Source organism: Sitophilus oryzae, unplaced genomic scaffold, assembly GCF_002938485.1.
Source record: "Sitophilus oryzae breed Bouriz unplaced genomic scaffold, Soryzae_2.0 scaffold_1389_pilon_pilon, whole genome shotgun sequence".
Lineage (NCBI taxonomy): Eukaryota > Metazoa > Arthropoda > Insecta > Coleoptera > Curculionidae > Sitophilus > Sitophilus oryzae.
This window is the reverse complement of record NW_022146047.1, coordinates 612,171-638,858: the sequence shown is the minus strand read 5'-3', so window position 1 is coordinate 638,858 and position 26,688 is coordinate 612,171. Positions and strand designations below refer to the sequence as shown.

Here is a 26,688-nt window from a genome sequence, read left to right as displayed (position 1 = left end):
GTCGCATCCGATTGGAGTTTGGAGTTTGGTTTGGTTTGAGTTGTCCACACGGATTTTCTCAAAAACGGACTACGGAAACACGGAATATCTCAAAAACTGCGACTTTGACTGATTTTGATGTTATTACAAATTTTGTTGTAAATATTATTCCTAATCTTAAATTGAAAACCGCGCGTTTCGCTAGCTAATGTAATTTTGGAGTTACGATTTTTTTAAATTTTTAACCCCCTCCCATATGTATAAAGTTGACATATGATTAATATAATCAGAGTGTCATTTTCTATTGAATAAAGTAAAAAAAATACTGAGGATGCCATTTAAAAATAAAAAGTTGTAGTCATTTCCGGTGAAACAGGAAGTAGCCAAAAAGAACTGAATACGGCAATCAGTTCTAATTTATGTCATATACTAATATACCAAATCTCAATTTTTTATCTGAAAGAAATATAAAATTATATATAAGTATACAGGGTGAGTTTCCTATGATGTTCTCTATGGGTATCTCGGAAACTACTCTGGAGATAGAGAGTCGGTTAAATGGGGAAAGAATTGCAGTTTTGTGGGGTCATAAACATGCGCCTTTCAGATTTTTGAAAAAGTTGGCATGCTATGCATGGCTTACTAGATATTTCGAAAAAAAACAAATTTCGGCTATTTCAAAAATTGTCCCTAATTCCATTATAATCTATTTTAGACAAAAAGTTTTCAGATAAAGTTGTAGATAATCACATCCTTAATGAGAGTGTGTCTTCCGTTTTTTTCTAAAGCCTGTCATTTCTGACGTATGACACAAACATATTTTTTTTAAATGGAAACCATTTAAAATTTAAATGGACCATGACTTCATAAAAAGCGTAATACAATTCTTTCCCCATTTAACCGACTCTCTATCTCCAGTAGTTTCCGAGATACCCATATAGAATATTGTAGGAAACTCACCCTGTATAATTTTTTTATGAAAATATAATTAGTAACTGAGCAACTTACAATTAAATGTTATTAACAACTAATTTGACTTATTTTGTTTTATTTAGTTAGCTTATTTATTATCACTTTTAACACCTCCTGTAATAATGATGCTGTAAATAAATTAAACAATCGGAAGCAACGGTATTCCAAGAAATAAACTTTAATGCCAAGGCCACACTGAATCTGGAAAACTCGATATATAGCGGAAGTAATTCGATAATAAACGTACATCGGGTTTTAGCCCAATTTTACGGTGAAATAATTCGATGTAGTTACAAGAACCCAATGCATGTATTTCGTAATGGTTATTAGCGTAATGAGTAGGATATAGACGTGATTATCGTCTTAAGCGATAAACACGATGCAAAATGCGTGCTACAGCAATGTCTTATCTATTGAATTACTCTACATTAAATATGAAATTATTCCAGAGTCAGAGTATTTCTACTGATGAGTAATATACTGAAAACACCAGAGAATTAATTAAGGTAGACAGAAAGATAAAAATACTAGATTGTCACTTATTTATTATTAACGAATATACAATGTGTCCCAATAACCTCTAGATATAAAACTACTCAATACAATATAAAATTTATAAAAATACGTAAAAATGCAGTCCATTCATCAACTGTCTGATTAGTAATCTTTAATCTATCTAACAAAGCTATTTTACATTTTAAAGGGCGTTCGCTGAAGTCGCTTTAATTATGTTTTAAAATACAGGGCATTTTGTTCGCGATTACTACGTCAGCATTGTGTACTCCCTTTGTTCTACCATTATTTTATGCCGCACTAAATTAGAAGGTTCCTTTTTATACTCTTTTTCGATAAAGCTGTTTCCAAAAAGTTAAATTGTATCATTTACTACTAGTTTGGCTAACTTGTGGAAGGCTATGTTATAATTTTTATTGTAAATTTCACGAATTACGTTCTTTATACGTTCCAGCACACAGAACATTTATCATAATTTGATAAAAAGTTAGGTACAATATCCAAGCATAATAGTCCAGGAGGCAGTGATTTTTTTTCTACTTATTTTCCCGGTGGGTGAATATGTAAAGGGTATGTTCGGATGGTGACATTGAATGATAATTTGTGAGTTTGGCTAAATTTTCAGATGGGTTTACAAGACAAAAACTAAAAAAGTCCACCTAATATTTGGCAATTACTAAACAAAATTTGATGATTTTTAGATAAAAATCTATAAATCATCAAATAAAAGGTGAGGCAAAGCATCTCTAGGTATAATTTAACGAAACAGTATAATGATTCTGTAATTATACAGGGTGTACCAATATTCCGTGGATATAGAACTACTACATATTTTTGTAATCAAAATAAGTTCATTGGACACAATTTACCTTTGCTTTGTTTGTCCGTTAGAGGGCATCAATCAGAAATAAACTTAAACCATTAATTAATTTAACTAACATCTCTACCACTACTACTAACCAACAATTTGTTTTGTGTGATCTGTGGTTAATTTTTGTTTAAATGTTATTTTTTATTATTCATTATTTATAGTGATTTACAGTAATTTTATTAAATTATACGAATATTCTCGTTGATTATTGGTTTGAAATAAATACGACAATGTAAATGAATGAAAATACGAGTTACTAACTCTAAATTCTAATTCTGAGCTGGCAAATGAGCTGGATGCTTTACCTAGACCATTATTCAGATGCTACAACTGATCGATAAAAATATGCATGAAAATTTACTTCCTAGCACACAACCAGACGATATTGGTACACATCAAGTTTATTATAGTGATTTCCTTAGCTGCATATGACACATGGCCTTAAATCTTTACTCCCAAAGCGCGTAAAGAAGTTTTACTTTAAAAATTATTAACAATTTTAGAAAAGTATTTAAAAAATGGCAGTTAATTTATATGCAAATATAACAATCCAACTGGATTTAGCTTGACTAAGGTTAATTTCCATAATTTAAATCCACAAATAATCTAGTATTGTGAATCATATGCAACATTCATTAAGCAAATAAACATTTCGATAAACACGTAATTACTAAAGGTAAAAATAACATAAATTATCCAACATGAGCCTTCGTATTGTGCGCCATATTTGCATCGAAAACAGACCGCGCAGACATCGCTATCGTTATTCGTAAACAGAACATTGTTTACGACAATTGAGATTATGAGTAAATAAAAGCGAACGTATTCAAAAACGCCGTGATTATTTGTCGTTGGTAATAACACGACGACCTTGTTCCGTATCCTTGGAAATCGGGAAAATTATCGACGAATAAACCAGGCCAAATCAGCGGGAGATCTGAATAAATTGGATACATCACAGCCAGAAGTGAAAATGAGATTTTTATGCACCACTTGTCACATAAATTTTAAAATACCCATATATATATTTTTTCATAACTTGGCTGTGTAGGATTCACCATTTATATATTTTTTTATTCATTGTTATACAGCGCTTTCATTTTGTTTTGTCCCACTTTTTACTGACTATAACTGTATTGTTTTTGGATTTTGTAATATTTTTAGTTAAGTTTTAAGGCGTATCAAAAAAATGTAGATAGATATAAAAAAGGCAGTAAAAATATAGTATAGTTTATAAATGAGTTAGAAGTGTATTGGATAGCATATTTTCTTCTGATTTCAAAAATATATTATATATGCTCTTTCTTTTTTCACTTTATATTATTCGATAAAAAATGGCACTCTGAATAGAATGACACATAGTATGTCAACTTTTGACATTTTCGCTTATAACAAAATTGAATTTTAATAAGTTCTATAATAATTTGAATTTCAATCTAGAGTGCCGTGGTTGTGTTAAAAACTTTAATTCAAGGAGCCCTGGAAAAATAGATTTGATCGTCATTTGTTTTTAGTGTCTTGTCCTGGCTGAGTAAAAGATGCCCAAATCGTACTTTTAATCATATCTCATTTTTTTAAATGGAACGAGGGTGGCTAATTAGCACATTTGGAAAAAGTTTTTTTTTACGTATAATTTGGTACCACACGCTTGGTATTTTGAGTCACATTGTCGTTATGATTCAATGTTGCAATTTCAAATAAACCATAATCAAAATTGTCAAAAGTTGACATATGATGTGTCATTCTATTCAAAGTGTAATTTTCTATCGAATAAAATAATAAAATACCGAAAGTGCCATTTAAAAATCAAAAGTAGTAGTCATTTCCGGTGAAACAGGAAGTGACCGAAATCTACTGAATACGTCAATCAATCCTAATTTATGTTAGATATGAATATACCAAATCTCGACTTTTTATCTGAAAAAATAAAAAAAGTTATAGGGGTGAGCCACTTTTGAGACGCACCCGGTATTTTAAATAATTAACTAATGTAAAACACGAAATAATGAAAAGAGGTATTGAAGCTTATTATAATCTATTATTTTTACGGTAATGTTGAAATGTTTTAATACAAATAAATTATTCTTTATATCAACAGGAAATAATGAATATTAAACTCATTTGAAAACGCTCATACATGCATATAGGTAATGTTTATTTATTTAACATTAAATTTATATATTTCAATGGCCTCTAAATGCATTTAGTTTTGGTAAATTCCTAGACACGTGCCGCACATCAATGCATTCGTCATCAGGGAATTCATGACCTACTTAGATGAAGTGGTTGACAAAATTGCTTTCTATTTTTTAATGGATAAAACATGACCTGTGCACTTTAAATCTAATTTAAAAAATTTGCATTGGAACAATTTGTTTTGCTTATACAACTTAAAATAAAAATGTTTAGTGTTTTATCTTTGACACTAGGAAATAAATTTTATTGTTCATTTTTAAGGTTAGTCTTAGATTATTGTAATAGGGAACTGTTTTTTAAGATTATATTACATTAAAAATGTAGATTTAAGATGTTAAACACTAATAAAAGTTGTACACAAATGATATATAAACGGTTTTCTTAAAAATACTTAGCATGAAAAATTTCTTATTCTGTGAGTTAATTTTAACTGTTCAATATGATTCCTACTTGTAGGAGGCGCCACTTATATATTTTTTAACAAGTTTCAAGAGTAATAAGTTTTCTTCGTCCAGACCTACGTAGAAAACTACGGTGTAAAAAAATATACATTTTTGTGTTTTGTTACAAAAAAAGATCTCTTGGTAATAATCGTCACGAGTAATGGTACTGGAGATATTTGGAATCGTAACAATTAATGTCATCATTGACAAAAATTGAACATGTTGACAAGATAGTTATTAGAATGAAATCATAAATTTAAAATGTTTTTGTGCCAAAGGTTCAACAGAATCTGTTTCTTTATAATTCTTTTTAGAAAAAATTATAGTTGATTCAAAAAAAGTTCCTAAATTTATCATTTTAATCATTATAAGTTTCTAGTTAATATATTAATTTTTTGTCAATGATGACATGTAAAGTACGTCTACTGGATCTGTATCAATGAAAGGAATGCGGACAAAAAAACATTTAAATTAACAGCAATATATTTTATAAGTCGACTTGACGAGTACGCCACCGCAAATCGCTCCGCCCACTCATTTTATTGGCTACTTGCAAATTTGTCGAATTTTTATTGATGGGACGCGTCGTCTAATTTTTTACGAAAAACGTCGAGAGAATATCGTTTCTCCTCTCACGGATACCCTGTACATCGTCCAATGATTTTCATGCCTTGTCCTGGGGACGGATTTTCGAATTCATTCGAATGCCATTCGTATGCGAAATACAACGAAATTCGCATGAAAATTGACGTACCGTATTTTTGATTCACTTTCGAACGGTTCGTACACGATTTAGTTCGTATACGTTTACTCGAGTGGGTATCCACCAACCGAATGTCACATTTCGCACGCGATTTTACTTGATTCTGCGCATTGTTTCCAATTTTGAAGTTGTTTTTGTTTTTTGTACATTCTAAAAACTCTGTTTGTTTTCCTTTTACTTAACCTTTCACTAGTTTAGTTTGCAAATAATTTGTGGATTCGATTATGGCAGTGGATTTTCCTACTTTTTTTTATTGAAAGACAAGTTTTTGAAATGGGCGGATTGGATTATTTAATTGAAAGGAATGTTATTGATGCCCTCGAAGAACCGGAAATAGTGGCAAATCGTAGAGATAGAGAGCTTCATCCCTTTCTTAATCCGCTGGAAGAATATTCGGATACTCAATTACGAAAGTTATATCGTCTGACGAAGCCAGTTGCGTTGGAGTTGATAGACCTACAGCCCTCTAGTTATTATATTCTCTCTGTACACGCCCATCAAAACCATGATTGTTCTTAGCCGTTTGAAATTTAAGTGCAGAAAATATAATTTAACAAGATCTACACAAACTCAATAAATAACCAACCACAAAATACAAAAATAATTCGTTATTAAACAACAAAAGTAGGTTATGGTATATAAAGTTAAATACTAAATGTCAAAAATTCTTCTTCGTTTTATATCGATCGAAATGACCATTAACCATTGCCATTAACAAATATGCGAATTTGCGATGTTGCCAACGCAAATGATACTCGTATACGGAAACATTTCCGAAGGGTCTTCAAAAATACGCATATTGGTTCGTGCACGACTTTTTTCATTCGAATTAGACCGCATGCGAAAAAATTCGCATGGTTTCGAAAATATGAGCCCTAGCCGATCCAAATTTGTAGTAATTTCCGGTGAAACAAGAAGTGACCAAAAAGAATTGAATACGTTAATCAATCCTAATTTATGTCATATACTTGACATACAAAATCGTTTTTTATCTGAAAATATAAAAATATTATAGAGGTGAGCCAGTTTTGAGACGCACCCGGTATACCATAAGGCGCAAAAACAGAATATTTTATATTCCGAGCATGCTAACCATGTTAGAATCGCCAGCATGTAAATAAAACTAGCCTATTGTTATAGCTTTCAAATTTCTCCAACCTAAATTATATTAGTTTTTATTTGTACATATTTTGAAGATATATTTTATGCTTATTTCTATTATAAAATATAGAGATGTAAAGCACGTAAAGTTGTATTAATATGCATAGCTACGCGCAAAATTGTAACAAATTGTTCGAGTTATTCACAAATAATCCAGTATTGCATTCAGCATGAAACTACGGAAAACACATGAAAATACCTGATATTTTATGCACGCATTCGTATTTTAAGGCACTTATTGTTATATATGGTAAGTCAAATTTATCCAAACAATATCACCAATATAGCTTGTTTGTATTATACATTCCTAAAATATGTTTTTCTGTAAATTCCTGTTAGTAGCTTAATTTTTTCTTTTAAACGATGTATTCATTATTTAAAATTGCATCTATTTTAAAGACATATATTAGTTTAATTTTCTACCTATTACAATATCCATACAAAACGAATTTCGAACATTCACAGTCCACTGTTATTTAATTTAACATCCACAAAGTTTAGGTTAGATCATTGACCTTTATCAAGTGTGAACCACTCTTATTGTGGTTCACTAAGGGCGTCAGCATTAATACGTTTTATATGTAGTTGCCCGATTGTGGAAATTGGATTGTTAAAATTCTTCTAAATTTACTCTTCTACCAATGAAGTTCCTTGAAGACAACCTGAGCTTTTGACCACTTTATTTTGTGCTGCTTGGACTGCACATGGTCTGCAATAGTCAGGTATCACCTGGACTTCATTGTTTCATCTCTTTCTGTATATTTTTTATTTCCAGAATGCACTCTTAGTACGTTGATATTAGCATATTTAGTAGAAAAAAAATTATAAAGTTTTGATATGTTAAGGTTATACGTACTAAAAGGAGACTTTTTAAAATCAAACTAGTTCCTATCTGTAAAGTGTGAGCTTCACCCCCTAAAACCACCCCCAATACGCACTGCGGTGGATTTTCTCGAATTTTATTCTTGTCAAAAATATTCCTTATAAAATTTGCTACAAAAAAGGTTCTATTCATTATTTATATTTATCCAATGCATTTCGAGCAATAACCGTTTGAAAAATGGAGTACAAAAAAAATATAGGTCGCCTTTCAAATTATAGACTCCCAAGGTATTTTAACGTGCTAAATATACACGCAACAGATATAATACTGTATAAGATAAACAAAAACATTGCCTATTCCACTAAACTAACATTCATACTTTCATCTACATATTGTCATCGTCTATATTTTCTAGAATATGCTCAGTATTCCAACAACTTTGCCCACGACAGGTTCCGCACATAGTTGTACATTTCATGCCGGCTTTAATGCAACTGCATCTTTTTACACAATCTTATTTGCTGATGTTCAAATTATTCGTACTGCCATCAAAATATCTGAGAAAAAAGTTCTAGTCGTTGGACAAGATGTCGATCTTGTTGTTTTATTAGCAGCACTTTCCGCCGATGAAAAAGACATTCTTTTTCTGAAAGAAGCCATATTTAATGTAAAACAACGAATGTATAGTTCGAGAGACTTGCAATCATCCAGTATTATACGTAATTTAAAAAAATTAATTTTATTTATTCACGCTATTAGCGGGCGTGACACAACATCAGAATTTTTTGGAAAAGGAAAACAACAACACGTACAAATATTTAATAAAGAAAAAGACCTTGATAGTATAGTCGATATTTTTAACAACGCAAAGTCAACACCTGAAGAAATTGAAAAAGCTGGAGAGACGTTTATACTGAAACTACACAAACTTCAATCATCTGAATTGAGCCTTGGTGAGCAAAGATACGCTTGTTTCAATAAGTTAGTTGGTCAAGCAAACAGCACGGTACTTTTATCAAAATTGCCTCCCACAATGCTGCAGCTAGGTAACATTCTCGGAGAACATATCTTCAAGTACAAATATGGTAAGAACAACCTATAAAACCCGACCAGTGGGGCTGGAAGAAAATCAACAACACGCTGTCACCTTTATATACAACAAAATCGCCCGCTCCTGCTTCAATTATGTCATTAATAACGTGCAACTGCAAACAAGATTGTGTAAAAAGATGCAGTTGCATTAAAGCCGGCATGAAATGTACAACTATGTGCGGAACCTATCATAGGCAAAGTTGTTCGAATGAGCATATTCTAGAAACTATAGACGATGACAATATGTAAATAAAAGTATTAATGTTAGTTTAGTGGAATAGGCAATGTTTTTGTTTATATTATACAGTATTATATCTGTTGCGTGTATATTTAGCACGTTAAAATACCTTGGGAGACTATAATTTGAAAGGCGGTCTGTATTTTTTTGTATTCCATTTTTCAAACGGTTATTGCTCGAAATGCATTGAATTAATATAAATAATGAATAGAACCTTTTTTGTAGCAAATTTTGTAGGTAATATTTGCGGTAAGTAAAATTTTTTGTGGGACCAACGGGTTCTGAGAAAAAAGCGAAAAACCATCAAAGGACGTATTGGGGTGAAGCTCACCCTTTAAAGTTAAGAACTCTTTAGATTTTGAAAAGTCTCCTGTTGGTGCGTCTAATCTCAACATATCAAAACTTTATAATTTTTTTCTTCTATTCGGCTATTTTAGGTCTAATATAAATATACTATCTCATGTTTCGATTCGTCAGGTCTTGTTTTTGTTAAAATGCTTCTTAAAATAGTTCGACATTTAAAAAACTATTTTTTAAAAACAGACATTTTCTAAGGAATTTTTCTGTACGGTAATATACAGGGGGATTCATAAATAAGTGCAAATATTTTCAGGACTGGTAGATCTAAAAAAAAAGAAATATATTTTCTCTTTACCGGCTTTCAAATAAGTCCAAAATAACCGAGATATTTTACATTGATGATTTAAAAAAAAATTGCTTAAATTTTGAGAACCACTGGATCTTTTCTGGGTTTTCTTTCTTGTAAATTTAATCTATTATTTATATTGCCATAATATTAAGACATTATGTTTTCTAACTAAACATTAAAGAAATTTCCAATTTTTTTTCAAAAAATACCTAATTTTCAATTTTTTTTCGCGAAAAATAACTCATGGACGTGTTTCTGGGGCCAATGCCTTGCACTAGATTATTAGATTAATTTACATTTGACTAACCGAAACGTTGTGTAAGCTAAATGAAATAAAAGACAATAGAAGTTCAAAATTCTTTTAGTATAATCATCATATTACCTATCATTGTCTACCACATTAAAGAAAAAATAATTTTGCATAATATACGCTTAAAAACAGATAGATTTGGAATCCTCATTTTAGAGTCACTATATTTGTAAACCAAATATTCGTAATATACCGGGCGCGTCTCAAAAAAAGACTCCCACTTTATTGTTATTATTGCTCACCTCTATTTTTTTGAATTTTTTTCAGATAAAGAAACGAGATTTGGTATGTTAGTATATAACATAAATTAGGATTGACTGACGTATTTAATTGTTTTTGGCCACTTCCTGTTTCACCGGAAATGACTACAACTTTTGATTTTTAAATGACACCTTCAGTATGTTTTTACTTTATTCGATAGAAAATAATACTCTGAATAGAATGACATATCCTCGGACATGTCATATGTCAACTTTTCAAATTTTAGCTTAAAAAAATACTGTATTTTAAATTTCAATCTAAATTGCCATGGTTGCGTTAAAAACAATAATTTTTAATCAAGGAGCCATGGAAAAATAGATTTGATCGTCTAATGTTTTTCGTGTTTTGTCCTGGCCTGTTAAAAGATGTCCAAATCATATTTTTAATCATATCTCAATTTTTCAAATGGAACGAAGATGGCTCATTAGCATATTTGGAAAAAGCATTTTTTTACGAATAATTAGGTACCACTCACTTGGTATATCGAGTCAAATTGTCGTTATGAATAGCACGTTACAATTTCAAATAAACCATATGCGAAAATGTTAAAAGTTGACATATGATATGTCATTCAATTCAGATTGTCATTTCCTATCAAATGAAGTAAAAAACTATGGAAGATGCTATTTAAAAATCAAAAATTGTAGTCATTTCCGGTGAAACAAAAACAATTGACTACATCAATCAATCCTAATTTATGTCATAAACTAACACACCAAATCTCGTATTTTATCTGAAAAAAATAAAAAAGTTATTGGGATGAACCACTTTTGAGACGCACCCGGTATACCATCGATAAAAAATTGCATTAATTACAAACTTAAGTCTAATTTATATAACGCAATATAATAATCATTTCAAATCAATTAATAATAGGTTCAGTAACTCTTTAGAAAGTTCTGAATTGAATGGTTCAAAAGATTTATTACTGTTTGTAACCTATATTTGTAAAGCTACATTTGTTTGTATTCTCCCAAAAAAAAAATAATTAATTAATATTTAGTATTAAATTTCAAGAAAATTATTCACCGTTAAATAACGTTTTCGCTAATATTGTAAAGGGAAAATACACAACTCCTTTTCTTATTAATTTACAATATTCCTTATCGTATATTAATACGAACGTATATTAATTTAATAACTGGCTCAAATAATTCAACAATAGACTCGCGAGGCTCTTTGAAAATTCTGAATTAAATACACACAGACTTATTACTGTTTGTATCTAGGTTCGTTTGAAAAGCCGCACACATTTCAATTATTCAACGTGAACTTATTAAGCACAGCACGGTGGAGGTTATGTAGAATTATTTCTAATTAATACACGATTAAATCGAGAACGTACAGAACGTAAGTTAACATTGGGAGCTGTTCAGGAGGCTATATAAACGTACAGTAAACTTTTGATTGCTACCATATCGGGTTTTGCTAGCTCCAAATAGCTTAGCTATTGATTCGATTTGTTTATTATAGCGTAAAATGTATTTTAATGCCTTTAAGATTTATACAGGGTGAATTTCCTACGATGTTCTTTATGGGTATCTCGGAAACTACTGGAGATAGAGAGTCGGTTAAATGGGGAAAGAATTGAAGTTTTGTAGGGTCATAAACATGCGCGTTTCAGATTTTTGAAAAAGTTCATGGCTTACTTGATATTTCGAAAAAACAAACTTCGGCTATTTTAAATAATTGTCCATAATTCCATTATAATCTATTTTACACAAAAAGTTTTCAGATAAAAGTTGTAGATAATCACATCCTTAATGAGATTATACCCTCCGTTTTTATCTAAACCCTGTCATTTTTGACATATGACACAAATATATGTTTTTTTAAATGGAAATCATAGTTCGCCATGACTTCATAAAAAGCGCCATTTTTTAAGCTTTTCAGCGATATAAGCTATAATATGTTTCTTTCGAAAAATTATTGAGGTATAGCCAATTCTTATCATTTTTAAACAATTTTACTTAGTTAGCTATGGAAACAAGTCAATCGTCGTTGTTCTCAGTAATGTGAAACTGTCACATCCAAACTTTGTAAATTAAAATAAACAAAAATTGTAAATATGAATTTTTCAAATGAAGAATAGCGTGTAGGATTATTGGTTCAACTTTTCTTGGCCATACGAGGATATGTTGACCAGTGAACGTTACTTACGTTTTTTAGAAAATTTAAATTTAAATTTAGACACTCGCGCATCAATAGAGTGGTTCCAACATGACTTTCATTATGGCACTCCCCCTCATAATGAAAGAAATGTTAAAAATTAATTATTTATATCATAATTATGCAAATTAAGGGATAGGAAGAGGTGGACCAATTGCATGGGCCTCCTCGATCACCTGACCTATCCATTTTAGATTTTTTTTATGCGGTGCGTGGTTAACAACAAGGTTTACAAAAGAACTTATGAATTAAGAGAGGCACTCGAAGAGGCGGTACGGGAGAAGTTCATTAAAGTTGATCGGCCATTCTGTGGAAAAAGCTTGTGATTCAGTTTTAAAAAGAGGCATTTTATGTACAAAACCATGGCGGCTGTTTTGAACATTTGCTAAAATAACTTAAAGTGTATGCGGTGATATTAGTTTTTTAAGTTTTAGTTTGTGTAATGTAAATTGTAAACAACCGTTTAATAAAATATTCTGTCTTTTTATAAGTTATAAATCACAACAAAATAAAAATACCATGCCAACTAAGTGAAATTAGTCAAGAAAGATTAGAATTGGCTATAACCGAGGCTATAACTCGGTAACTTTTTGAAAAAATCATATTATAGCTTATATCGCTGAAAAACTTAAAAAATGGCGCTTTTTATGAAGTCATGGCCAACTGCGGTTTTCATTTAAAAAAAACATATGTTTGTGTCATATGTCAAAAATGACAGGCTTTAGAAAAAATCGGAGAACACAAACTCATTAGGGATGTGATTATCTACAACTTTTATCTGAAAACTTTTTGTCTAAAATAAATTATAATGGAATTATAGACAATTTTCAAAATAGCCAAAATTTGTTTTTTTTTCGAAATATCTAGTAAGCCATGAAGTTTTTCATAAATCTGAAAGGTGCATATTGATGACCCCACAAAACTGCAATTCTTTACCCATTTAACCGACTCTCTATCTCCAGTAGTTTCCGAGATACCCACAGAAAACATCGTAGGAAACTCACCCTGTAGATTCTACATATCTGGAAACAACTTCGAAATGTATGTTATGAATAAGGAAATAATAACAGTATATTGTTTTTTAAGAGTAGATATGATATATTTTTGGAGAGGCTGTACGTTTGACTTTGATTCATTTACTTAATTTTTAAACCGAAAAGAACTTGGTTTCAAGAATTTTTTCCAAGCACAACAAATAATTTTTAAACAATTTTCAACCATTTCCAATAATGGTCTACACTCTACACCATTATAGTCTACACCATTTCTCCCTCACATATTTAGATACTCTCTTTGTAGTTTGGCTCATTGTTGTCTATTGTTGCTATATTTGGTTCGTTAATTTGTGCTTGTAGTTCTTCAGGACTATTGGTAACTAGGGCTATGTCATCAGCGAATCTTAGATAATTAAGATGTTCTCCATCTAGCTTTTTTTAATTTGAGGCTTAATGCCAATTTAATAATATTTTTGTATATTATTGTGCTAAGCGTAATAGTGCTTACTTTTGTCTAGGCGTTGAAACGTGGTTTTTATATGTATAGTCAATCACATCGCAAAAATGAATATTTTCATGACGTTTAAAAAAAAATATTTGTATAAATAGAGATATTGGCTATGATATCAACTTGGTAATGACAACTGTGCATAGTCCAAATTCTTACAGTAAATTTTAAAAATTGCTGACAGATTGTCAAATATTTACTAAAAAATAATTTACAAGCAAAGTAACCAAGCCTTACCATTTTGTACTAAAAACGTGGCCAGACATGATGATCCTCCGACTACCATACTAACGCAAAGAGTCCATCTTCTACCCAATTTTTCCATCGCAGGCCATAAAAATAGATATGTTGGAAATTCGACAGCTCCGGCAAGGAAGAAATTCAAGTACTCGTCACCACCTATTATTAAATCATATTTGTATAAATTCAAAGTTTGAATACAGGCCAACAAAGACACTTAGTAAATTCTTAATTTTGTATTTATGTCGATAATTCGCTCAATATGTGCATTCTCTTTTCATAAAAAAAATAATGAATATAATTCTATACGCTGGTATCTGAATCATCAAGATGTCTTTGTTAGTAGACATGAGGGATCGATTGATACATCTGTATACAGAAAACCCACACACACGGGACAATATTTAGGTTTTCAATGAAACTATTCTATTCAGCAAACACCATACGCAGTAATCAAGCATCACTTAATGTTGAATTAAATAATATTAAAATGGATTTGCTTCAGAATGGTGACTCTGAGAAGTCACTAGACAAAATTATATCAACTTGTAAAACTGGTCCAGTGGTTCATCGACCTGAGGAGAATCTCTTGACTATTTCATATTAAAAGGAAAGAATGTCAGAAAAGATCGAGCGAATAGCCAAAAAGAATGAAATTAAAATTGTCTTCAAATCTGGATCGACTCTAAGAAGCATCCTAACAAAAACAAGGCAAGAGTCAATGAAACAAACATCTACCAGGTACCTTGTGAATACGGTGAGTATATTGGAGGGACTAAACGTTCTATAAATGTACGACTTAGCGAGCACAAAAAACATGTACAAAAACGTGAAATAATGAAATCAGGTATTGCGGACCAGTGGCAAATATACTATACAGTCGGAAGCTCAGGTTGTCCACAAGGAACCTCATTGAAAAAAGTCAATCAGTAGAAAAAAAAATACGGAAATATCTACGATATGGTAACCACTGATAAAACGCACTAATGCAGGCACTCTAAGTGGACAACCTCACGGTTAACTGCACCCAACTTCTTCACAGATGGCTGTAGTATAAAAACTCAGTACTTTGAGGAATTAGATTTAAGTCATAATCCCATGCCAAAGTCAAATTTGACATAAATTTGTGTGACACTGTATATAGACATAAAGATATTAACAATTATTATAAAATCTTAATTATATCATAGTCTATAGAAAATGTTATTATATCTTAAATGAATATTTAGTGCAGGCAATTAGAGATGCTCGATAAATTTTCGCAAAGTAAACCTTCAAATAGTTAAATCAAAATCGCTGCGCAACATAAACTATCTGTATTACGAGTTAGTCGAAATATAATACTGGACAATTTATCAAGTCCCGATTGGTTTTGGAAAATGGTAATTTCCATTGTGGAGAAAATGGATTATATGGCGATGAGTCATGAATAGTGAGATGTTTCATGTATACAGAATGAAGCTCGTTTTAATATGTAAAAGACGTTTAAGAATATTCCGGAAATACTATATACAAAAGTTTAAACTATATTTTATTGATTTTTAAATATTTGACATTGTAACAAAAATAATGTATTTTTTGTCGTTCTCTTTAGAGTTAGTAGGATTTGAACATACTAAAAAGTAAAGTTGTTTTGGAAATATTAGCAAGTTAACATTTGCTTATTAATAAAATGATATTTCCCCTATTAGATCATAACTATTAATGTGGCTATTAATTTTATATATTTTTAATTGACCAGAAGTAGCTACTAAGTGTTTTGTTCATACATTACCAAAAAAAATTATAATTTTTTGACGTATTTTTGAAAACCCAACAAGTTGACTCTTGAACGAGAGAACTTTTAAGGATTTTGTTAGTTCCAATACAGGGTGAGCCTTAAACAAGTGCAAGTATTCTGGGAGTGGTTAATTCGATTCAAGGAACACGTCCATAAGGGTTTTTTCGCGAAATTTTTGGATTTTTTTTTAATTTTCAGTTAAAAAACGTATCTTGATAAATTTCAACATAAATAGCAGATGATTTTTTTACGAAAATACAGAAATTGGTTCACAAAATTTAAATAACTCGGCAATTTTAGTTTTATTTGAAAACCTCTAAAAAGAAAATATATTTCTTTTTATTTAAGACATCCTGTATATCACAAAAAAATCCTCCTTAATTAATTATTAATAACTAATATTTTTGGACTAGTTTGTTACTCGTAGTTTATGAATAAAGATTTACAATTATTATATGGGTGACGGATATATTTATTTAATAATAACACAATTATATAGGGTGAGTCTTAACCAAGTGTGTCTTAAATAGATGTGTTTCTGGGGTCGAAATTTACTACCCTTAAAAATAATTGCACTTATTTAAGACTCACCCTGTATAATACAAACCTAGAGTGGGTGCATAATATGATAGTCCGACATAAACACTAGTATTGGTAAACCATAAAAATGTTACAATAATCGTCTTCCAGCGAAGATTTGGGTACAAAAATAAATGTCTAATTCCATACTTTTGATCGTCTTCTAGTGTTTTTGATGCGTGTTTTCTAGTCGACTTCGAAAGGAAATCTAATGGAACAGCCTTTCCATTAACTCTAAAATACATAAAACACACATTTGATTTATTTATATAAATACAGGGTCCGGGAATAGTGCGTCGGGCATCTGTAGCTCCTAGAATAAAAAACTTGAGAATTTTGTTTAAGTGCGAACCTAAAGTATGTGCCAGAATGTATTTCAAGAAAATATTTTAACTTCTATAGGGTGGCTCAAAAAAGTGTGAGTGGACCTTGATGATATTTTTAAATGGAACACCCTGTATATTATTGCATTTTTGGCTTCCTTTCAGATCACTTTACATAACCTTAAGATATGAATAAATATATTTTGATAGTTTCAGAGATATTAAAAAATAAATCAAAAATATATATATTTTGAGCCCTTCTTAAAAAAAATATTAAAAATACAAGAACTGTCCTGAAATCAAAACTATATTAGGTATTTACTTTAGATGGTCTGTATTTACTTTGCTATAAATATGAAAATAATAAATTATACAGAATGTTCAAAATTCTACGCCAAACTTTCTAAAATATAAAATAATTTTTCCTCGTTTTTTTAAATGGAACACCCTGTATATTATTTTTTCAATAGACGGAGAATTAAAAAATGAACATTTTTTGTATTTAGAGTATTTCAAAATTTTTAACAGTTTCGCAGATATTTGCGGTTTTATATTTCATATGGAATTTTCCACAGTAAATTTTATCAAAGTCACCCAATGATTTTTCTCTCGTATTTTACCATTGAAAGCGCCATATGAAATAATACTGCGCGTATCTGCGAAACCGTTCAAAATTTTAAAATACTCTAAATACAAAAATGTTCATTTTAACTCTCCATCTAATAAAAAAAAATAATATACAGGGTGTTCCATTTAAAATAACAAAGAAAAATTATTTATATTTTAGAAAGTTTGGCGTAGAATATTGAACATCCTGTATGATATACGATTACCATATTTATAACAAACTAAGAACAGACTATCTAAAGTAAATACCTAATATAGTTTTGATTTCAGAACAGTTCTTGTATTTTTAATAATTTTTTTAAGAAGGGCTGAAAAATACATATTTTTCATATATTTTTTAATATCTCTGAAACTATCGAAATATATTTATTCATATCTTAGGGTTATGTAAAGTGATCTGAAAGGAAGCCAAAAATGCAATTATATACAGGGTGTTCCATTTAAAAAAATCGTCCAGGTCCACGCACACTTTTTTGAGCCACCCTATAGAAGTTAAAATATTTTTCTGAAATACATCCTGGTACATACTTTAGGTTTGCACTTAAACAAAATTCTCAAGTTTTTTATTCTAGGAGCTACAGATGCCTGACGCACTATTGCCGGACCCTGTACACAATAACCTTAAATGCATTAAATTATAGCTATTTATGTAACTAGTACCTAAAATGATGTTTTTTAGGACGAATCATTACTGTTTGCGAAATAGTAGATGAGTCCTAAAAAACATAATTTAGGTACGTGTTACATACACTATTTTTTGTCATACGCTTTTTACAGTTTTTTAGAACGCATATTTGCAAATTTTCCATATTTGAAATTATAATGTTTGAAAAAAGTTGGCTTATAAATTCATATCTTAGTAACGAGTTTGTTTATTTCATCGCATTTTGACATGTCATTCGAAATTTGTCACAAAATCACACAAATTCATCAACAATTTTAAAATGTTCCAAAATCCCGAACATATTGCTAATAAGGCCAAAGAAATCGTGTTGGATTTACTTCCTGTGAAGTCTCGTGCCATTTACCAGAAAGAATATGATGTTTTTAATGAATGGAAAGACAAAAATGGCGTATTCGTTGTAAATGAAGATGTATTGCTAAATTATTTCCACGAAAAGTAAGTACCCTAGGTACCTATTTAAAAAGAGCTTTTTAAATTAAAATATTCTTAAATTACAGTCACAAACATTCAAACCATCGTCAATTTGGTCGAAATATTCCATGCTGAGAGCAGTGTTAAGTGTTAAAGAAGATATTTATATTGACAAATTTCCAAAACTTATTGCTTTTTGAAGAGGAATTCGGTTGGTTACGAGCCTAAAAAGTCTAAGGTTTTGTCCATAAAAGAGATCAGTGATTTTTTGGCCACGGCTAGTGATGAAACTTATTTACTTACTAAGGTAAGTTTGCGATAATGATTTTAAAATATATAGATGGTTTCTTATTCCATTGTATTTGATTTTAGGTAGCTCTTGTCATTGGCCTTTGTGGAGCATGTAGAAGAGAAGAATTGTACTCTCTACGAGTGCAAGACATCATAGAAAAAGACAACAGCTGCCTTTTAGTTACCCTTGCGGATACAAAAACTAATATCAAAGAGTGTTTCCGGTGGTGAACGAAGGGAACGTTGTCAATCAGTTGAGTTGTATAGAAAATATGCTTGTCTTAGGCCAAAAAATGTACCACATGATTATGTCTTGTTTGTGACTGTAATTTAAGAATATTTTAATTTAAAAGCCTCTTTTAAATAGGTACCTAGGTACTTACTTTAAACAAATAACTTAGCTTTTGATATTGTTAGTATTTAATAATTTAATTATAAATATATGTATAATTTTATGTGATTTTGTGACAAATTTCGAATGACAAAATAAAACAACCAAATAACGAATTTAGACATTTTAGTCCATAAAGGTTGCCATGACGACCTTTACGGCCTAGGCCGAAAAAGAAACATTTTACGGACTGAAATGAGTCCGTAAAATAGCTGTTTTTGGGAGCGTATGACAAAAAATATGTTTATGACTGAGTTTATGGTTTTTGGAAAAATGATTCCCGTTAAACTTAGAACCTAGTGGCATTTAACAAAACAAAAAGATTTATATATTTAAGTCTTTTGTATCAGTGGTAAAAATATTCAAGTGCGTTTTACAGTAGCAAACTTGTTTGATAAAAATAAAGCCATAAAGCCAGAAAAATATAGCCATTAATTACAAATAAATCTTGTTCTTATAGGAATCAGCAAACCAAGAATATACATTTGAAGGAAAAAGCAGAGATGGATAAAAAGAAAATTTAAAGAATAAATATTAATAAATAGAAAGAACGACAATAATATCAAATTATCGAAATTGCAAACCATGTTAAGATCAAATCAACAGCAGACTCATTGTCAGCTCTGAAAAAAAACGGTCGAAAAAGGTCGGAAGTTGTTTTTATACAAAATAAAGACAATATTTTTAGCCAACCAAGCATTGAAAATATAAATTTTCTTCCATTAGAACCGCAGACTAATAGTTCAAGTCCAGATAAATCAAGAAGTTTTGTTATTTTTGCAGAATATTGAAACATAACTCATTTTATCAAAATGATCCATTCTTAATATATATTTTATCTCCTGAAGACATCCCTAGAGTCTAAAATGAAATAATAAAAACGAAAGCATCTGTAGCGTGGTTTCGATTTTACATTCGACTGGAGTGAAATTGAACAATAACTCATATCTCTGGCGGAATTCGAAAGGTCAATCAGAAAGAAGCCAGGACTGTCAAATTTCCGGCCTGAAATAAGATTTGTATCGAAATTCTGTCCCTTTTTTGATTTAACAAGATAGGCAAAACCACTTAGGGTTGATATAGACAGTAATACTGAGGGAAATATAAAATAATATTATATTTATTAATTTCCTTGGAGATGTTCAAAAAAATGCTATTCTAATTAAGAAATCATTAAGCTAAATTTTAAATAGCACAGATATATCTTATCTTTAATTAGTCAAAAAACCCAATATAAAATATTCGTCCTTTTTAGAAACAATATCCATACGTAATATGGAATGGGAATCCTTTACCGGTTCAAGAGAGACTCCAAAGAAATTTCTGAGAACTTACGACCGAGAAATCCTTGATATAATATATAAAAAAATTATAAAATCCTTAATTTAATATACAGGGGGAGTCTTAAATAAGTGCAAATATTTTAGGAGTACTATATTTCTACCCCAAAAAACACAATCCTAAGGTTTTTTCGCGAAATAAAAAATTGAAAATTTGGAATATTTTGAAAAAAATCTTTTTCACGTAAAAAATATCTTAAATGTATATTTTTTACTCGGTAGCTTTATACAGGTACGGACGAAAAGATATTACTCTTCAAAATAATTAAAAAATATGTAGGCAGCGCCCTCTATAGGTAGGAGTCACATTGACATGAGAATCAAATTTATCATGTCAAAAAACTTGCCTTTGCTTTAGAAATTATTTGGAAAAAATCGAAATAAAAATAAAATTTCTACATGTATCTACGAAACTAAGCATTTTAGGCGATATATTTATACGATATTTTTAACTTATTTTTATCTACAGAATATGCTGTTGAAGTTTCCGAAATACAGTTCGGACCACCCTGTATAACAAATCACCCTAATTTTTAACAAAGAAAAAAAAACTTTTTACCATTAAATTTTCACTATATTTTTTTTGTTAGGGACAACGAAACATCAAATATTATTTTATCAAGGAGCCGACTTGATAAATGACGCTATCTCAAAAAGAGATAGCGTCAAAGATAGATATTCAAAACGCTATCTCAAAAAGCAGGCGAAAGGATTTATTAAAATAAATGCGAGAATAACATACTTTGTGTCATATTCGGTTGGTTTTATGTTGGCACGATAATAAAGAGTATTCTTTGAATATAAGCGCAGCCATAAATGTTTTGTGCTGGAGAGGAAAACCGAGAAAAAGCTTGGGAAATTGACAGCGTTCGTCGATAACTTTGTTTGCCTTTTGTGGCGGACACGTTAAATTGAAATTAAAAACGCTTTAAAGCAGGGGCGGCTTGTCCTATGAGGCAGATGAGGCAGTGCCTCACCAATACATTTGAAGAATTACACGTATTAATCGATACATCTTTAATCACAATTTTATATTTTTTTCCCTATTTGCATCAATAATAATTGTATTTTTTATCCGTCATTCTACAATAAATTACGTCGATGGTATTCCTTTAAACGCGCTTCCTTTCCCATATGCGACAAACTCGACGATATATATATATATATCCATCTCATTTGTTCTTTAAGAAGTATATGTGCAGAGGTTTGCCTCTCGCCTTTCCTTGTCTAACGTATTGTGGTATATCGCAATGACGGAGCGACAGCGTTCACTGGAATCTTATTTCTATAGAATGAAAAGAAAAAGCATAGGCAAAACCTTTAGTTGAAGAGAGATAAAATGTATGGAGTAGTAGCGCGTAAAAAGACCGTATTGAGGCGAGCCTTAAATGTAAATTTAAACCTTAAAAGCCGTTCGGTAAAAATATGTATCTCTTCTCGATCATTTCCCGATCAGCCCGAGAGATTTTAGGCGACAGCTGGCGACAGGCTGAAAATGCGAAATTGCATTATTTGGGAATTTGTATTAGTTTGAATCACAGTTTGAATTAACTCTGCCGGTTATTACACTGTTTTGTCTCTAATTGATTAATATATACGTTTTTTAATGTGAATTGCATGTTTAATTACTCGTCTTACTGATTACAACGTATTAAGTAAATACCTAAAAAGTGGGCAGTGACTTGTTGATTGATATGATGATTTAGAGGGATCATGCATCATCAGAGGACTTCCCCAGGTAAAGTTTTTCGAATTCGAATCATTTCTAGATAAATTGTGTACTCGTATAGTCAAAAAGTAAAGCAACCTGTTACAGAGGTTTCATTTTGTTTTATTTTTATAGGATGGGTAGAAAAACAACATTTTACCATACAGAGTAAAATATAAGACAAAATATCCTGAGGTCGCTTTGATAAAAATTTACTGTTGCAATAGCCCTATGTAATAGGTACCGTATGATCGAAAAAAAAAAACGGCGTCCAGTTGGCTTGAAAATGACGATCGATGACATTTCCCATATAATTTTACATATAAAATGACAGCGATCTTCATTTCATAGCCATCGCTGACGCCATTTTTATTCGATCATACGGTATAATACTGCAAATTATATTACATAAGGCTTAAGGCAACTGCTAAAAATTTAGAAATATTTTAAATACAAAAATGTGCGCTTTTTAAGTCTGTAGGTATCTAAAATACTAAAAATAATATACAGTGTGTATTGCAGTTAAAAAAATTGAGATATAGCATTATAATATTGCAATGTTGACCGTGTCATAAAAAATCCCTGTATAAAGTAATGTAAATTTTTCTCGGATTTCTTCTTTTGTCCTACATAACTCGCTATAATAAGTTAAATTCACTCCAGGTTTTTACCACTTTTTAAAAAATGAAATTTTTCAAATATGAATTATCATGGAAATCCCGCATATATAGTGCTTCAAATAAATCAATAGTGTGATGTATGCTGAATTTTATGCTGAACCCAATTCTGTACAGAAAAAATGGTAATGCGATTGCAATTTTAAAGAAAATATTTTTTTAGGATATGCACTTTTTTTATATAGAACTTTTTTTTCATATATTTGTCAACTACGAAGATATTGGACCTCGTACTAATGGTCACCCTATATACATACTAATAAAAATTCTCTTCTAATGTGTCTCACCATCTTCCAGTGCTACGAGCCGCCCCTGCTTTGAAGTATTGATGACACGAGAATACTTTTAAAACGAGTAAAAGTATCTTTTAAAAGAGCTTTATACAGTAAACATACATTTATAGATAATATTAATTTATTATTATTCATTTTTAATTGTTCTTTTTTGGTGGTGTGTAGTTACCTATCAAAAAGGTAATTACTACATAATTAAATACATGATAGTACATTTCTTGTAACTATAAATTTGCTTATACAGGATTGTCCGAATTGTATTCAGGAAACCGACAGCATATTCAGCAGATAAAAATAAGTAAAAAAGTTCCTATAAATGTATGGCCTAGAATGCTTGGTTTCAGAGACATAGGGTGTAGAAGTTTCATTTTTATTTCGTTTTTTTTAATAATATCTGATATAATGTTGATATTTGGATGAAAATGAGTGCCTGGGTGTTTTTGACTTGTGAAATCTTATTTCGGTGTGAATATGGCTCCTACTTGTAGGAGCCGCCACCTATACAGGGTGGTGTCCGAACTGTATTACGAAAACTTAGGCAGTATATTCTGTAAAATGCTTAGTTTCAAAGATACAGGGTGTAGAAGTTTCATTTTTATTGCGATTTTTTCCAAATAATTTCTAATGTAACGTCAATATTTGGATAAAAATTGGTGTCTAGAAGTTTTTTGGACATGAAAAATTTTATTTTGATATCAATATGATTCCTACTAGTAGAGGGCGCCACCTAGATGTGTTTTAACTGTTTTGAAGCGTAATAACATTTTGTCCGTACCTGTATAAAACTACATAGGGAAAAATATCTGTGACTTTTCGCGTAAAAAATATCTCTTTCTAAAAATCGCTACGAACAACCGTTCTCAAGATATTTAGAATGGAAATAGTCAATACATGTCATTATTGACGAAAAATATACACGTTGAGTAGATAGTTATTTCACTAAACTAAAATAAATTTGGATTTTTTTTTTTAAATTAATCAGTTTCTGTTGAACTTTTCGCACAAAAACATTTCAAATTTATGATTTCAGTCTAATAACTATTTAGTCAACATATACAGGGTTGTTCACCACATACGACACGGAGTATTGTAGCTAAACGATGAGATTTTTACAAATTGTAAGTTTTGGGTTCGATGAAGGACTATTAGAGGTACAATTTAAAAATAATTTTACAAGATACAGAGTGTCCCAAATAAGTAAAAAATATCAAACTTGTATTTTTTTAAATGGAACACCCTGTATATTATCACATTTTTAGTTTCTACGATTAAAATAAAGGTAAATTTGATTAAGGTTTATTATACTTAAACCTTACCGTTTTTAAAATATTTTCAAATTTGTGAAATTGCAGTAAAAATTTTAAGGCTTCATTTCTCCAAGGGTATCAAAGTTTTTAATACTAAATATTTACTGAAGTTTATTTACTGATCAGTTATTGTGTTGCAATAATAAAAATAATACTACCTTATACAGAGTATCTAAAATTTTATTTAAATAATTATTAGCTTCAAACGGCAATAACTTGTTTAATTTAAATGGAACACCCTGTATATTTTACGAGAATCAGATGCACAATTTAATTGTGTATCAAATTATATTATACCATTTTTTACCTATCTCTTTAAGTTTCCGTAGAAAATGCATTTTCCTGTAATTTAGAACTTATTTATCAATATACCCATGGACTATTGACATTTTAGATTATTTTTAAAGATGTACCAAATTTTTAAAGAGTACAGATACTAATATTGTCGATATAATTCGTTTATTTCATTAAAAAATAAAAAAAAACTGTTTAAATATTTGTTAAAGAGGATCAATTAATATGATTCCAGTATTCAAACTACATTAACTGACTGTTGGCGTTGATTAATAATAATTGCTCCAAATACTAAAAAACTGAATTTTGTATGGGCATTAGACAGTATACATTCGACAGATAAAAAGTAACACCTTAAAAATGATATTTCATTTTTTAATAAATGCTTATTTATAACAACAGAGACTAATTTGATAACCTATTATATTGATTTCTGACTCAAATCCACATTTATTTAAAATAATTTATTAACGAACACAATTAAGTTTGTAATTAAAATGGTGTTATATTTAATTAATGGTATACTCTTTTATAAAGATTTAAATAGTTTTCTTTTTGCATACAAATGGGCTAGTAATATTATCGTTTTGCTAAAAACGATAATATTACTAGTCTAGTTTGTACATTTTGTACATTTGTTGCTTTAAAAACAATCTAAAATATCAATATTCCATGGATATATTGATAAATGAGGTCTATATTATAAGAAAATGCATTTTCTACGAAAACTTGAAGGGATAGGTAAAAAATGCTATAATACAATTTGATAGACAATTTAATTGTGCATCTGATTCTCCTAAAATATACAGAGCATTCCATTTAAATTAAAGAAGTTATTGCCGTTTGAAGCTAATAATTATTTAAAATAAATTTTTAGACACTCTGTATAAGGTAGTATTATTTTTATTATTGCAACACAATAACTGATCAATAAATAAACTTCATTAAATATTTAGTATTAAAAACATTGATACCCTTGGAGAAATGAAGCTTTAAAAATTTTACTGCAATTTCACAAAATTGAAAATATTTCAAAAACGGTAAGGTTTAAGTATAATAAACCTTAATCAAATTTACCTTTATTTTAATCGTAGAAACTAAAAATGTAATAATATACAGGGTGTTCCATTTAAAAAAATACAACTTTGTTTTTTATTTTTTATTTATTTGGGACACTCTGTATCTTGTAAAAATATTTTTAAATTGTAGCTCTAATAGTCCTTTAACGAACCCCAAACTTACAATTTGTAAAAATCTCATCGTTTAGCTACAATACTCAGTGTCGTATGTGGTGAACAACCCTGTATAATTTATGTCAATGATAACAGGTATTGATAAATTCGATTTCAAATATCTCGGAAAACGTTACTCATAGCGATTTTTACCAAGACCTCTTTTTTACGTAAAAAACGTCGTAAATGTATATTTTTTTTCTCAGTAGTTTTATACAGCTAGGGACGAAAAGTTATTACTCTTCAAAAAAGTTAAAAAATATGTAGGTGGCGCCCTCTACTAGTAAGAGGCATATTGACATCAAAATAAAATTTCTCATGTCAAATAACTCCCAGACACCAATTTTTGTCTAAGTATATTGACGTTACTTCAGAAATTATTTGGAAAAAATCGAAATAAAAATGAAACTTCTACACCCTGTATCTCTGAAACTAAGCATTTTAGGATATACATTTATACGAACCTTTTTACTTAGTGTTATCTGCAGAATATGCTGCCGAAGTTTCCGGAATACAGTTCGGATCACCCTGTATTGACTTATTATTGGCCCTTTTGACTCATGGCAA

The 26,688-nt window shown here is 30.1% G+C and overlaps 1 protein-coding gene across 7 annotated transcripts in view; it reads right to left on the bottom strand.

The window, feature by feature from the left end:
- The window catches only part of LOC115875498 (beta-alanine transporter), a 934,216-nt gene that overhangs the window by 362,672 nt on the left and 544,856 nt on the right, over nt 1-26,688 (bottom strand). For all 7 annotated transcript variants that reach the window (XR_004049013.1, XR_004049014.1, XM_030890970.1 and 4 more), the window contains 2 exons: nt 16,571-16,776; nt 14,181-14,342 (listed from right to left, as the gene is read on the bottom strand). Coding sequence is in view for 5 of the 7 variants with exons in the window: in XM_030890970.1 (XP_030746830.1) it covers nt 14,181-14,342; nt 16,571-16,776 (368 nt within the window). In the remaining 2 variants the exon portion in view is untranslated. The remainder of the gene's footprint in view (nt 1-14,180; nt 14,343-16,570; nt 16,777-26,688) is intronic.